This window comes from Rhinichthys klamathensis, unplaced genomic scaffold, assembly GCF_029890125.1.
Source record: "Rhinichthys klamathensis goyatoka isolate OS25496 unplaced genomic scaffold, OSU_Roscu_1.1 h1tg000232l_1, whole genome shotgun sequence".
In the NCBI taxonomy this organism is placed as follows: Eukaryota; Metazoa; Chordata; class Actinopteri; order Cypriniformes; family Leuciscidae; genus Rhinichthys; species Rhinichthys klamathensis.
In genome coordinates this window covers 875,328-890,216 of record NW_026606756.1, presented here as the reverse complement: position 1 = coordinate 890,216, position 14,889 = coordinate 875,328, and the positions used below count along the sequence as shown (strand labels likewise).

The following is a 14,889-nucleotide window of genomic DNA, read 5'->3' as shown; positions in this document are numbered from 1 at the left end:
AGAAAGTTCAAAAGAACAGAATTTATCTCAAAATAAAAGCTTTTGTAACATTATCACTACCATTCAAAAGTTTGGGGTCAGTAAGCTTCTTTTTTTTTTTTTTTTTGGAAAGAAATTAATTTTAAATTAAATTAAATTGTATTAAGTGACAGTATAAACATTTATGTTTTTTCACAAAAAAACATAATTTAATAATTAATAATTTAACAGCATTTAAATGCTGTTCTTTTGAACTTTCTATTCATCAAAGAATCCTGAAAAGAAATATTTCACAATATTACTGTTTTTGGATGAAATAAATGAAGCCTTAGTGAGCAGAAGAGACCTCTTTTAAAACATTACAAAAATCTTACCATTCTAATAATTTTGGCCACCACTGTACATGCATACATACATAAATTCATGGTGTCCTGTTGTACTATGAATAGAATCTAGTGTCCTCGTGTTCAACCTCAGCTGTCATAGCACACATGACGTGTTTGATGACCACAATCCGCATTGGCCAGTTCATCAGCCGTGCTTGGACTGGTTGCTAGGCAACACACTCAAATAGTCACTTTCTAAATCTGGGATGAGCTGGTCTGTCATCGAAGACAAACCGAGCACTGGAGTCCAGCATGTGGTCACTCACAACGCACAGAAAAACTAGACAGAGGTTCTGTACTGTCTCAATCACACACAGACACATACGCATACAGTGCTCACACAAGACTAATACACATCTGTACACTGTTATACACTGACTACACAACCATCAGTGTTGAGACTAATCAAAAGCTTGAAAATTCATGCATAGGAATGGGTGTGAAAGGACAGGTGGTTTGAATAAGCATTCATGTACGCCAGTCATATGAGACCAGTGATTTCCACAAGTGTCATCACGCACCTTAACACAACGACACAAAGACTCTATCTGCAGTTCTGAATACTGAAAAGGATAAATGTGTGATATGTCAGAGACTGATCTAGGAACAGGCAGTTGTATGTAAATGAAGCCAGCTTTTGATTAATACACAGTCAAAAGCTTTGATTATTACACACATATACAGACAACTTTTGTCAATATGCCAACAGACAGCAGGAGAGAGTTCACCATGCCAACAGGGCAAGGGCTCTGGATGTATGGATGATCTGATGAGTCAGGAAAGAGCACTATGATTATGCTAATGCTAAAATCTGATAGCGGTCAGCCAACAAGACCATCTGTCCCTGCTGGGGCTCGGGGGGAAACACTGAAGACAGACCAAAGCGTTCAACACTCACTCAGTGCCACAGAGGAAAAACACAATGGTCTGATCACAAAGACAATCGTGTGTGTGTGTGTGTGTGTGTGTGTGTGTGTGTGTGTGTGTGTGTGTGTGTGTGTCAGTTTGTCTGACATCATTGCCAGTCAGGGATTTCCGTAATAGCTGGTGCTTTAGAAACACTGTATGCTTTTCAGAGGAACTCTTGTCTGATGGATATAGAAATACATGAAACTGTGCTCCATTACTATCACTTGACACTATATCAAGACCTATAATTATATCCGTTTTAAGTTAAGTATCTGCTAATTCTAAAGTTTTTATCATTATTAAAGAAAACTGGAAAAAATAAGAAAGATGGGACAGGATTATTTGACTAAAAGTCTATCTGTCTATAAGGGTTATCTCTTCTGACTAAAAGAAGATAACAGTTTTTGATCAGTGGCTGTTTCAACATCCAACCGAGGTCAATTAAACACCAGAAGACATGTTAAAGCGTCGCTGCGCAGGCCGATCAGTGTATGAGATCAAAGTACCGCAAGAGCTTTTCGAAAGCATACATAGCCGCCTGCTCTCTAATCGCTCTCACGGTACTTTGATGTCATACACTGATCGGTCTGCGCAGCGACGCTTTAAGTGTTCAATAAAATAGGGTTTCACAACCTGGGGGTCGTGATCCCCACCAGAGGTCGCCAGAGATACTTAGGGGGTCAAAAAGCCTACTTGATTATAGGGAAACTACATTTAGACTAAACTAATTTTGAAACTAACCAAAATTAAACAAAACTACATTCTGTTTTTAGAATGGAAGAACATGTCCTGCATGAACAACCTATGAAGCATATGACTCGAAAAAAGGGGGTTCCTAATTTAAAAAAAAAAAAAAAAAAACTGCAATAAAACTAGATAAATAGTTAGTGAAACACAGAAAAACTAAAAGAAAAAAGTGCAAAACTTTAATATAATACACTATAAAGACTAAAACTGGTCAAACAAAAACCTACTGAAGGATGGACACAGCTAATGCACATCTAATCTGAACTGACTAAACTGCACTGCTGAGACAGGTATTCTAACATGTGTCTCTCTGTGTGCAGTTTAGTCAGTTCAGATTAGATATTTATGGATTAATGCATTAAGGTAATTATTCTGAGCAATTGAAACACCTTATAATTAAAAAGCAGTACAAGTGAGTAATCTCCAATTATCCACCAAACCAATTTAAATATTTCAATCTAGTAAAGCCTCAAACAATCCATTACATATAATTTAAGGGATAGTTCATCCCAAAAGAAATTCTGTCATCATTTTCTCACCCTCATTTCATTCCAAACCTGTATGACTTACTTTCTTTTGTGGAACACAAAAATTGTTTTAAAACTAAATGCGGTCCAAACAATATTGCATCCCATTTGTTTTTTATTGTATGAAGAAGAAAAAAAAACACAGTTCTTCTATTGTGTTCCACAGAAGAAAGAAAATTATACAGGTTTGGAATGACGTGAGTGTAAAGAAATTATGACAGAATTCTCATTTTGGGTAACTTATTCCTTTACTAAACCATTCAGAAATCAGATAACAGACAACGCTTCTAACATATCTCAAAATCTTCTAAAACTTCTCACAACGTTTCACTGTGTTGCACGCACTACAATACAGCTCAATACCAAATGAACATTTTATAAAGGGAGCCTAAGTAGTAAAAGTAAAAATAGAAAGACAGGTGAGTTTACATCAAAAGCAACTACTGACCACTTACCTTGTCAAAGAACTCGTAGAGTCTGACAGTCTTGTCAATTTTATCCTTGGTGTCCTCCACTCGCTGGGAGAAATCATGTAGATGGACCCAGAATGAGCGCACTTTCACCTCGTATACCTGCAGCTCTGCAGAGGAGATGTCTTCCCACTTCTCTAAGCGCTTGAGGAGAGCTTCACCGCTCTTACAGTGCTCCTGAACACACACACACACACACACACACACACACACACACACACAGTATTACATAGTGGAATGGTATGAAAGCATAGGGTGCGACTGAGGTGACTACATTTAAACATTGACAAACGCTCTTGAAACTCATGTTTACACAATTAAGCAAATGTTTGACTCCTGCAGTAAAATATTATCTCTCGGCCCAAATAAAAATGTCATGAGGCATTTTTTGACAAAATATGAGGACAACCCCGACCCCAAATGCAGATGCTGTGGGGAAGGGTTAAAGTGCTGTGTAAAACATGTTTAATACGAGTTGACATACATATGCAGCAGCGTAAAATTCTCTGAAGACAGTCTGTTTATGATGTAACTGCTCCAAGGACTCTTCCAGCTCACTCAGTGTCTGCAGACGAGACTCTCCCACCTCCTCTATCCACTGACTCACCTAAGAGACAACATACACATACAATCAATTAACCCTGCTACTTTCCAGCTTTAAGTAATTCTTTGGTTCACACCAAGAATGTCAATTATAACGATATTAGTGTCAACACCAATGCACGATAACATTGTTTATTATAAGCACGCACTGCAGTTATGTCATCTGCCGCATGAAACGCTCAAGCTCTTTAAAGCAGGATGGGTTCTGATCGGCTGTCAATGTTTTTATCGTTCATCAGTTAGAATTCTTTTTTCTGAATGCTATTTCAATGATAGTTCCTCTGTATCATTATAGTTGTGTTGTGGACTTCTCTATACTCATAGAATTAGAATGTTTAACTTTATAATTATCATTATAGTTATTGTTTTTGCTGTGAATGGGCATTTACTCTGTTATTCGTAACATATTTGCTTCTTGTTGTCTGTGACAGTAGACTTTGGCAGTAGACTGAAACATGAGCACACAAACACATCAATCACATGTGTGTCATCTGATACAGATGCTATGGTGCTAGTTTACATTTTCTCATGATGTGCATGAATGTGTGTGTGTGCTCGGCTAATCTGTTTCAGCAACTTCCACTATATCCATGCCAACAGGATTTCCCCCCCTCTTTCTACCTGCTAGGCACAATCATCCATTAAGACTTTCAGATGAATAAATCACCAAGGCAGTGTGTAGCTTAGTAGGGCTGTTTGTGAGTGAGTGAGTGAGTGAGTGAGTGAGTGAGTGAGTGAGTGAGTGAGTGAGTGAGTGAGTGAGTGAGTGAGTGAGTGAGTGAGTGAGGCCCCGTCCACACTACTGCGTTTTCGTTTAAAAACGGAGACCTTTTGCTACATTTGCACCTCCCGTCCACACTAAAACGGCAAAAACGGAGACCCAAAACGGAGAAGTTTAGAAACACTGCCGATCCGTTTTTCGTTTTGAATCTCCGGAGGGCGTTTTAGTGTAGACGGGTCAAGACGGAGGACTTTAGAAACGATGACGTAGTAGAGGCTCACGCTCGGCTCTATGATTGGGTGTCATCAGTCATGGCGTATATCTTTGCTAGCAGCTGTTGTACAAGTAAATTCTGCATTTTACAACGCTATAACTGCCTACATGCGCCGGAGTCAAGCTATTATTCGAGCGATCTGTGACAATTCCCGTGTGCAGCGGCGGCGTTGACCGTACATGGAGCGTCGGTTTGGGGTTAACCCAGAGCATGCTGGGATCATTTTATCAATGAAGTTGTGTTTACACCGGCACGCACATGCCCAGTGTTGGTGAATGGTCACGTGATCCGCGTTTTCAGTCGTTTTAATGTGGACGGAGATCAATTCTAATACGCAGCTAAAACGCTGGTGTGGACGGAGATCGTATTCGTTTTAATTATCCGTTTCTAAACTAAAACGCAGTAGTGTGGATGGGGCCTGAGTGAGTGAGTGAGTGAGTGAGTGAGTGAGTGAGTGAGTGAGTGAGTGAGTGAGTGAGTGTTTGCAGCACTTCAGTACAGTATTCACTATTTTTCAAGTGTAATAGGTAAACTCAAAACTAAGAATAAGCCTTGAAGACACAAACTGCCCAGATGTGTAGTGGAGTTCAAAAGTCTGTGACTATTCGTGCAGAAATGTTTCCCTTTTGAAGTCTTTACTAATATAACAATCTATTTCTTCAAGAAATTTGTCATTATCAGCAAAAACAATTTAAGTGAAAAGTTTAATTGAATTTACAGTAATTTCAGTATTTCTCAGTAGAACTCTTAGTCTCTCACTTGCATTAATGGTTTTATACTTTAATTTATTTAATGATGAATTTCTTTTCTAAATGTAAATTAATTTATTTTTCTATAAAAAAAAACATTTGATGTAACTTTTTCTTAGTTTAATAATAAAACTTTGTTTATTTTCAGGTTTAAATTATGAGAAGTTGTCACATTAACATGACATAACATGGAATGTTTTAATTAAAGAGAAAACATATAGTCCCATTATAGTACCAGCAAGTCTCACACACCGCTGTTATTGTCATCTGTCATGAATCGAGTTCATAAAAGCAAGTGCAAAACCTTGGTCCTCACCTCTCTGAATCCCTCCTCCAAGGTCTTAAACTCCATAATGAATTCCAGTTCCTGTGTGCATTTGTTGGACAGCATCACCAGTCTGTGAACCAGCTCGTCCACTTGGTTATACAGATGTCCTGCATTCTCGATGGCATCTCTAAAACACACACCAAGAAGATTTCAGTAGCATATTAAATTCAGTCTACATATTGTCTTGACTTTGTTTCTATTCCCTGAGAGAAACTCCAGGCATCTGAGCTGTGGAGAAAACACTGACTGCAGGACTCACATCTCATTGGCTGAGACAGTCTTATAGAATATATTGATTGGACGAGGCTTTGAATGTAATTGGATGTGCAAATTGTGATCTGGCAATGGGAGACAGGGCATGGAGAGAGAGAGAGAGTAAGAGAGAGAGAGAGAGAGAGAGAGAGAGAGAGAGAGAGAGAGAGAGAGAGAGAGAGAGAGAGAGAGAGAGAGAGAGAGAGAGAGAGAGAGAGAGAGAGAGAGAGAGAGAGAGAGAGAGAGAGAGAGAGAGAGAGAGAGAGAGTGTGTGTGTGTGTGTATTGTATAAGAAAGAAAAAGAGCATACATGAGAGAAACAATGTGATTAATTGACTGTACTGTATACATGTGCATATAAGTATGTCAAGAAAGTATTTATTTTAATGAATAATTGTGAGAAAATGTGAGTAATGGTACATTTTTGTGTATCTGTATGTGAATGTCCAGTGCTGTGATACACAGTGACAGAGCACACTGTGCACAACAGAAGAGGTTGATGTCTACTGGATGACTTCATCACCGCTGTAGTTCACTTACACAATAATCTATTGTGCTCTAGTCAAACATTTATACATTTCCCCAACGATATGCCAACATTTCCCCAACGATATGCCAACTAACTCAGCCAAAGAGTTATCCACTCTCTGATCCATACACAACATCAATGTCAATTCATACTTTGCACGTGACGTCACAAGTACTGGCTGGCGGGCAAGAACGTCGTTCTCCAGCAACGAAACCCAGTAAACTAATCAAGGATCTTGTCAGGACGTCGCCACGTCGTTTTACTATACAAAAGTTGGTGTTTTGAGGTTTGTGATATCTATGGTTTTCAATGAGAACCAGAGATGACCCAACAGTAGAGCTAGATATGATTTACGGAGGAATTATTACTGCTCGTGCTCGATTATCTTAAAAAAACTTGTCTGCTTTACACAATTTAGCTACCTTGGAGTTAATCCTATTTCTAGTCCATAGTTATGCAGCTAGCTCGCTAACAGACTTGATAGCTACTAAAAGACCCATAAGACCTGGAACTACAGGACTCTACGGTGAAAATACTGGTTTGTTGCCCGCCAGGTATCCATGGTAGTCACGTGACTGCAAACTATTTTTGAGGAGTGCCACATTCCCATTTTGACTGTCAAAAGACTTATCGAAGCATGCAAGACTTATTAATGCAGACAGACATGTGGCACATGCATAACAACAGCCAAAAAAGTGTGCCCCCTGCTGTTAGATACACAGATGCAAACACATATTCACATGGTTTTAAAAGATTTTCAATAAAGTTATGTTGTTTTGTTTTTGAGCTTGACAGCCCTATTCACTTACAATGTGAAAGAGAGCTGCCACAGAGTTCTACAGCAAAAAAAGGTCACACAGGTTCAGAAAGACATGAGAGTCAGAAAATGGTAACTGAATTTTAATTTGGCTCAACTATCCCTTTGAGGTATTGGTTGATTTAAGCTCAGTGTTGGAAAGAATATATGTGTTACACACAATGAGAGGCATGAGGGGCAAATCAGGGACCTCAGAGTCAGTCCAAAACTCATCAATTATTCACAGCACACACCCAGAGCAAACACGGGTTATCACAGCACGCAGGGGATATCAAAGACATTCCAGCAAGAGAGAACGACAAAAGAGTGAGTGAGAGAGATAAGAGTCTAAGACGGATGTACGAAAAATCAGAAGCCTTCATTACCAGCTCAATAAAGCATTCAGACATAGTATTGTTGATTAATTGTGTTTGGTAGACAGAATATGAATGAACTTGACTGTTTCTATATATATATATATATCCAGTATTACTATACACATCTATATAGATATACCTGGTGTCTCTAATAATAATAATAAGATTAAGAATAAGTCAACAATAATCACTGATAAAAATGTAGCCAATGAATTATTGTTATTAATTTAAATTAACAACAATACTAATAACATTGTATTTATTAATATGTAGGCTAGCTGGTAAAACAGTGTATTAATAATAATAATCATACATATAAATACTAGTCATGATTATTATTATTATTACACTGTTTTACAAGGACTATAGAAAAGAGATGAAAAGGAGATACAATTTCCTGTTTATGTACATTTGAAACAAAAATGAGCAGAGACCACCAGTGAGTAAAAGCACAATCATTCTATTCAGTAAAAAAGCAAGGGTCATAGTTCACCTTTAGGATCCAGTGGAATTGTTAAAAGTCTTGAAAGATTATGTGTGAGGGAAGAAGTCAGTTTAATAAACAGGAAAATGCAGAAAAAAGAGCCGGATTCGTTCACTATTGTTGAGCACTTTAGACTCAGTCACACCTGTGAGATTGAGCCCTTTGTGTGTCTGTCAGCATCCAGGTGAAGTGCGTGTGTGAGAGAGCAGCTCAGACAGCTTAGGTTTCATTTTGGCATTTGTTAAGCAACAAATGAGCAACTTGCACAGCCTTTAAACTCTAATTTCACCTAATATGAAAGTCACAAAAGGGATGGAGATGACAAGACGGACAATAAATCAGGCTAAGGAACCAGAGAGGTTAGCTTAGAATCATATTCATTGCATATTCATTTATTAGATGACGTCTTTGGAAAAAGCAAAAACCAAGCCATCAGTCTTAATGAGCAACCCACTGGGTCTTTATAACCGGAATCTGTCACAAACACCGGGCTTGAGTGTTTGTGTCTGAGCAGGAGGCTTTGAAATTGCTTTTGAGTAAGCCAGCACAGACATGCCACTGTGTTTTAACCCAAGTCAAACAGGAAGCAGTGCTAGAGCCCTGCTGCATCCAAACCATACCATGTTATCAGAGACAGACACATGCGCATTTTGTGTCTGTTTAGCTCTGAGATTGTGTGTATGTTTCAGGATGAAATGACTGTGCAGATAAAGACATTTCTCTTGGCTCAGCTGTGGGAAATAACATTCACACTCCCTCAACCTCCAGATGAACCCAGCCCTGATCATCAGAGGCCTGAACATGCTCTCCCACGCTCTTAACACTTTTTCTCTCTCTCTCTCTCTCTCTCTTTCATTATTCCTTTCTTGTTTGGCACTCTCAAACTCTCTTTACATCTTTCATAATTATATAACTCAATTCCAAAACCTAGCGAGCTGCCTCGTTACCTACTGACTATTTAGGCAGCATCCTTACTGAAATTAAACTTCATTAGTGGCTCAATTGTAATGCTCTATATGGGCAGGAACTCACATGAAGCGCACAGGAGACTCAACTCACAGCTGATTTAAATTTCTATTCAAATTTTCAATACAAACTTTATGCAAAATATTCATTTATAGTCACTATTTTATAAATACCTTTTTATTATTCAATTAATTACATGTATACTACCATTCAAACATTTGGGGTCTTTCATATTTATTTTTTGGAAAGAAATGAATATCCTTATTTATCAAGGGTGCATTAAATTGATTACAAAAAGAATAATATATTATTGTAATAATATTTCCACAATATTACAGTTTTTACTGTATTTTTGGTAAAATAAATGCAATTGTGTGACGCTTCTTTCAAAAACAGAAAAATCTTACTGACCCCAAACGTTTGAACGGTAGTGTTTATTCAACATTTATCTTGGATTTACACTGAATAAAATTATAAATGCAACACTTTTGTTTTTGTCCCCATTTTTCATGAGCTGAACTCAAAGATCTAAGACTTTTTCTATGTACACAAAAGGCCTATTTCTCTCAAATATTGTTCACAAATTGCCGAGATAATCCATCCACCTCACAGGTGTGGCATATCAAGATGCTGATTAGACAGCATGATTATTACACAGGTGTGCTTTAGGCTGGCCACAATAAAAGGCCACACTAAAATGTGCAGTTTTACTGTATTGGGGGGTCTGGGGGGGTCCGTATACGACAGCGTGTTCCAGTTCCTGCCAATATCCAGCAACTTCGCACAGCCATTGAAGAGGAGTGGACCAACATTCCACAGGCCACAATCAACAACCTGATCAACTCTATGCGAAGGATAGTGGTGTCTGTCTTAGAATTTGACCAAAATGTGGTATCTTAAAGGGTTAGTTCACCCAAAAATGAAAATGATGTCATTAATGACTCACCCTCATGTCGTTCCAAGCCCGTAAGACCTCCGTTCATCTTCGGAACACAGTTAAAGATATTTTAGATTTAGTCCAAGGGCTTTCTGTCCCTCCATTGAAAATGTATACACGGTATACTGTCCTTGACGCTGCTGACGTGTTATCTGGTGTGTCCGTGTATTTGGGATCAAATAAATATGGCTGGGCAAAAAAATGCAAGTCTTCCTCCGTGTCGAAATCCTTAGACATGTTTGCGAAGATTGTTTTGTTTACAGCGTGCGTCTCCCTCAGACTGTAAACGAAGCTCGGGCGCACCAGATAACAAGTTAACACTGAACGCGGATTGACAACAGAACCGGAACACAATACAATGCTGAATAAAGTCGTAGTTTTTGTTATTTTTGGACCAAAATGTATTTTCGATGCTTCAAAACATTCTAACTAACCCACTGATGTCACATGGACTACTTTGATGATGTCTTTATTTCCTTTCTGGACAAGGACAGTATACCGTACATACATTTTCAATGGAGGGACAGAAAGCTCTCGGACTAAATCTAAAATATCTTAAACTGTGTTCCGAAGATGAACGGAGGTCTTACGGGCTTGGAACGACATGAGGGTGAGTCATTAATGACATAATTTTCATTTTTGGGTGAACTAACCCTTTAAGAGGTGGCATAATTAATTTAGCTCACTAGGTTTTGGAACAGAGCCTATTTGGTTATTTGTGATGTGTGCAGAGGGTTAAAGTCTGTATAATCTTGTCTCACCTGTAGTCCTCTGTCAAACTGACACTGGTCTCTTCTTTTCGTAAACGGGACAGAGCGGCTCCTCCCTCCAACTGTAGCCGCACCAGCCTGCTGTCTTCCAGAACAGTCCTCATCAGCTCTCTGTACTTACACAATAAGATCTGTGCCTCCTGCAAACACACACACACACACATTTATTACTATAAAACACCAACACTCCTCTACAGCTGCACACATTCCCACACACCTTATTATTACAAATACACATCGTATCTACTGTTCTCTCACTGAGTAATATCTGTCCTTTCTCCAGCATAAACACACATACACCCCATCATTATCTTCCAAATTCCATTGACAGATAGAGTAATACCTGTAGCAGCACACATTACCTGTACACACTCTCACGCACACAGGCATTCATTATTATTCATTAAAGTTGTATCTACACCTCCTTCATTTAATACTAGCTCACGTTTGTACTCATTAAATGATCAAATGAGCTTAAGCTACAGTACACTTTAATACGCATAACTGCCAAACCTTTAGGTGTGTGTTTGTACTTGTGCTGTTGTACTTAAATCTGGCTTTTATGGATCTTTCTTAACAACAGCACACTTGTCTTGCACTTTATCTACGGAACCCTTTAGGTGTGGATGCAGCAAAATGACAAAGCAAAAGTTACCAAATCCACTGCAGAAATGCACATAGATGTACAACAAATCAGCTTTCTAGGCCACTGACTGGAGTCATCTCATGTGAGTGTATAGTACTATTCAAAAGATTTTTTTTCTTGTTCATCAAGGCTGTATTTATTTGCTCAAAAATGCAGCAAAACCGCAATATTGCAAAACATTATTACAATTTAAAATAACTTTTCAATTTTCATATATTTTAAAATGTTGCAAAGCTGTATTTTCGGCATCATTACTCCAGTCTTCAGTGTCACATGATCCTTCAGAAATCATTCTAATATGCTGATTTGCTGCTCAAGAAACATTTCTTATTATTATCAATGTTGAAAACAGTTGCATTGTTTTATATTTTTGTGGAAATCAAGGTACATTTTTCAGCATTCTTTGATGAACAGAACATTTTAAAGAACAGTATTTTTTGAAAGAGAAATCTTTCTCTAAAAATCTAAAAGTTTCTTTCACTTTTGATCAATTGAATTTAATGCGTCCTTGCTGAATAAAAAGTAACTTCTTTACCTAAAGAAAAAAACAAACTAAAAAACTTTGAACCAGTAGTTGCATGATTTTAAACATATGTGTATCAAAAGTTTTTTTTTAACCTCATTTCAGGTGTAAAATGGTTAAACATTTAAAATGGTTCAAATGACTTATACGTTTACATTACTGACAATTTCTTAACAAATTTATTGAAACCACTTCTGAGAATGGTTCTCACTAGTAAACAAGGTTAATTAGTAAAACGCCATCTCAATCAAACGCTAGATGGTAGTAAAACTACCATCTTGATTAAAATCTATCTATAATCTGTAAGGGTAGCATTTGGAGTGTAATACTTTTTTAGGGTGTGTGTGTACCACCCAGAAAAGCATCCATAATACCGACCCAATGATGCAGATTGTGGTCTGACCACAATGTGCGGAGTCTATGAGGCGCTAACAACAAAAGGTTATATTATATCGAATAACCTCAGGAACCTCAACAAAAGCCTTCTTAAAGTGATTTTGAAAAAGTACTTAAAGAAATAAAAATCTCATAATTACTGTCATACGTCTAAACCCTAATTAGCATGCGTGTGTGAAGTGGGATAAAACTGTAGAGCAATTACATGAATTACAAATGTCAGTGGATGTTTCTATGAGTTTTAAAGCCTATTTGCAGTTTTGTTTACAGAAATGCTTTAAAACTCTTCATAGACACTATATTAAACTATTAAATGGTGGAGAATGAAGATACAATATGTGAGGTTCTTAATATAAGGAGAAAATAAATAAAGTCATTCAGAATTGTGGCAAAAAAAAACAGGGAAAAGAGGGGACACATTTAGATTAACGGGGGGAGACAGAAGACATAGAAGAAACGGCAGAGAGATGAGCGGACAGGCCAAGACTTATTCTGGTTTTCTATTCATTTAACATCTAAGCATCACTTCATCCACAGGAGGGGCTGTTTTAGCATTCAGTAAGCAGAAATCCATACCCTCATCCACCAGACTCTTTCTTTGCTTCTCCTTTCAACTCTTTATATAAACCCTAGGTAAGTGATTTTGAAGATGGCTGCAGATAAACACTCCTCTGGGAGATCATTACTTCTCCTGAGGCCCTGTTTTCCCCCAGAAGCCTGTGGATAAAAAGGTCCTTCGTGACCTCCACTGACAGCCAGAGGTCAACCCAGTCAAAGCCTTGACACACTAACCACACACAAACTGAAGTCTATATTTTCAAACTCAACTTGTCTTCTAAATAGAACAGTCTTTAAATCACTGTAACCGGACACCAGTGCCACTGCTGTACTTCATGGAAATATAATAGAAGTCCCTCTGAGTAGAAGACTTCAGTGCCATGTGATGCCCTCCTGAGCAGAGTTCACTGTCAGAAGGTCATAATGAGTCCTCGGACTGCAGTCTCAGTAAACATAACTAGAACCAAGAGAGGGGCTCAACTGGTTCACAGGCAAACTATCTGCAATATATATTTCTGTAGCTCAAACAATAGAGCATGTTAACACCAAGCTCATGGGTTTAATTCCTAGGGAATGCAAGAACTGATAAAAATTTATACTTGAATACAAAGTAAGTCACTTTGGATAAAAGTGTCTGCCAAAATCATTAAATATATATAGCTCTCTCATTCCTGACAGGGCTGGGACAAAGCATTTTTTGTGGGACTGCTTTCGATAGAGCTGCTTTTAGAAAAGTATTTTATTGACTGTTGCAGTACCTCTGCTGTAGGTGGCAGCACTGCAGACTCCAGTATGCTGATGGAGTTCTGAAGCAGGTTCACAGCATCCTCACAATGGCTGGTCAGCTGCTCCAATCTCTGAGATGTAACAAAAAGACATGTTTAGGTTAGGAACCCGTTAGAAAATAAAATCCAGTTTACTAAACAAACAGTTGTCAGATGTTGTAAATCATGTAATGTACGCATATATCTCACTGCACATGAAATACATTTTTAATGTTTTTTAAAGTCTCTTCTGCTCACCAAGGCTGCATTTATTTGATTAAAAAAAGAAAGAAAAAAGAAATATTGTTAAATATTATGACAATTTAAAATAACTGTTTTCTATTTTAATATATTTTAAAATGTAATTTATTCCTGTGATAAGAGCTGAATTTTCAGCATCATTACTCCAGTCTTCAGTGTCACATGATCCTTCAAAAATATGCGGATTTGATGCTCAAAAAACATTCATTATTATTATCAATGTTGAAAAAAGTTGTGTACTATTTTTTTTCCAATTCTTTGATGAATAGAAAGTTCAAAAGAACAGCATTTATTTGAAATAGAATATTTTGTAACATTATAAATGGCTTTCCTGTAACTTTTGATCGATTTTAATTAATCCTTGATGAATTAAAGTATTGATTTCTCTTATTTCTTTCCCCCAAAAACTAAAATAAAAAATCTTACTGACCCCAAACTTTTGAACGGTAGTGTTTACTGTTACAAAAGCTTTCCATTTCAGATAAATGCTGTTCTTTTAAACTTTCTTATTCATCAAAGAATCCTGAAATAAAAATGTAAATAACTGTTTTCAACATTGATAATAATGAGAAATGTTTCTTGAGCATCAAATCATCATATTTCTGAAGAATCAGTTATGATGCTGAAAATTCAGCTTTAATCACAGGAATAAATTACACGTTACTATAGATTCACATAGAAAACAGCTGTTTTAAATTGTAATAATATTTCGCAATATTACGGTGTTTTTTTAAATCACATAAATCAGGGTTCCTGCACACTTTTGAAAGTCAAATTTAAGGCTTTTTAAGACCTTTTTAAGACCTGAAGAAATCAAAATTATTACCGTACATTAGGGCTGTGCAGTATTGACAAAAATATATATTGATATTTTCAACGTTTTGTTGATAATAATTAGATGATATTTTACTGATTGTGTTTTTGTGCTGGTGCCATG

At 37.3% G+C, this 14,889-nt stretch overlaps 1 protein-coding gene across 2 annotated transcripts in view; it reads right to left on the bottom strand.

Annotated features, from left to right (window-relative positions):
* plekhg4 (pleckstrin homology domain containing, family G (with RhoGef domain) member 4) overlaps positions 1–14,889 on the bottom strand; it is an 80,944-nt gene that overhangs the window by 32,640 nt on the left and 33,415 nt on the right. For both annotated transcript variants that reach the window (XM_056265462.1, XM_056265463.1), the window contains exons 9-13: positions 13,686–13,784; positions 10,796–10,944; positions 5,682–5,820; positions 3,503–3,625; positions 3,004–3,195 (exon numbers count right to left, since the gene is read on the bottom strand). In XM_056265462.1, the coding sequence (XP_056121437.1) occupies positions 3,004–3,195; positions 3,503–3,625; positions 5,682–5,820; positions 10,796–10,944; positions 13,686–13,784 (702 nt within the window). The remainder of the gene's footprint in view (positions 1–3,003; positions 3,196–3,502; positions 3,626–5,681; positions 5,821–10,795; positions 10,945–13,685; positions 13,785–14,889) is intronic.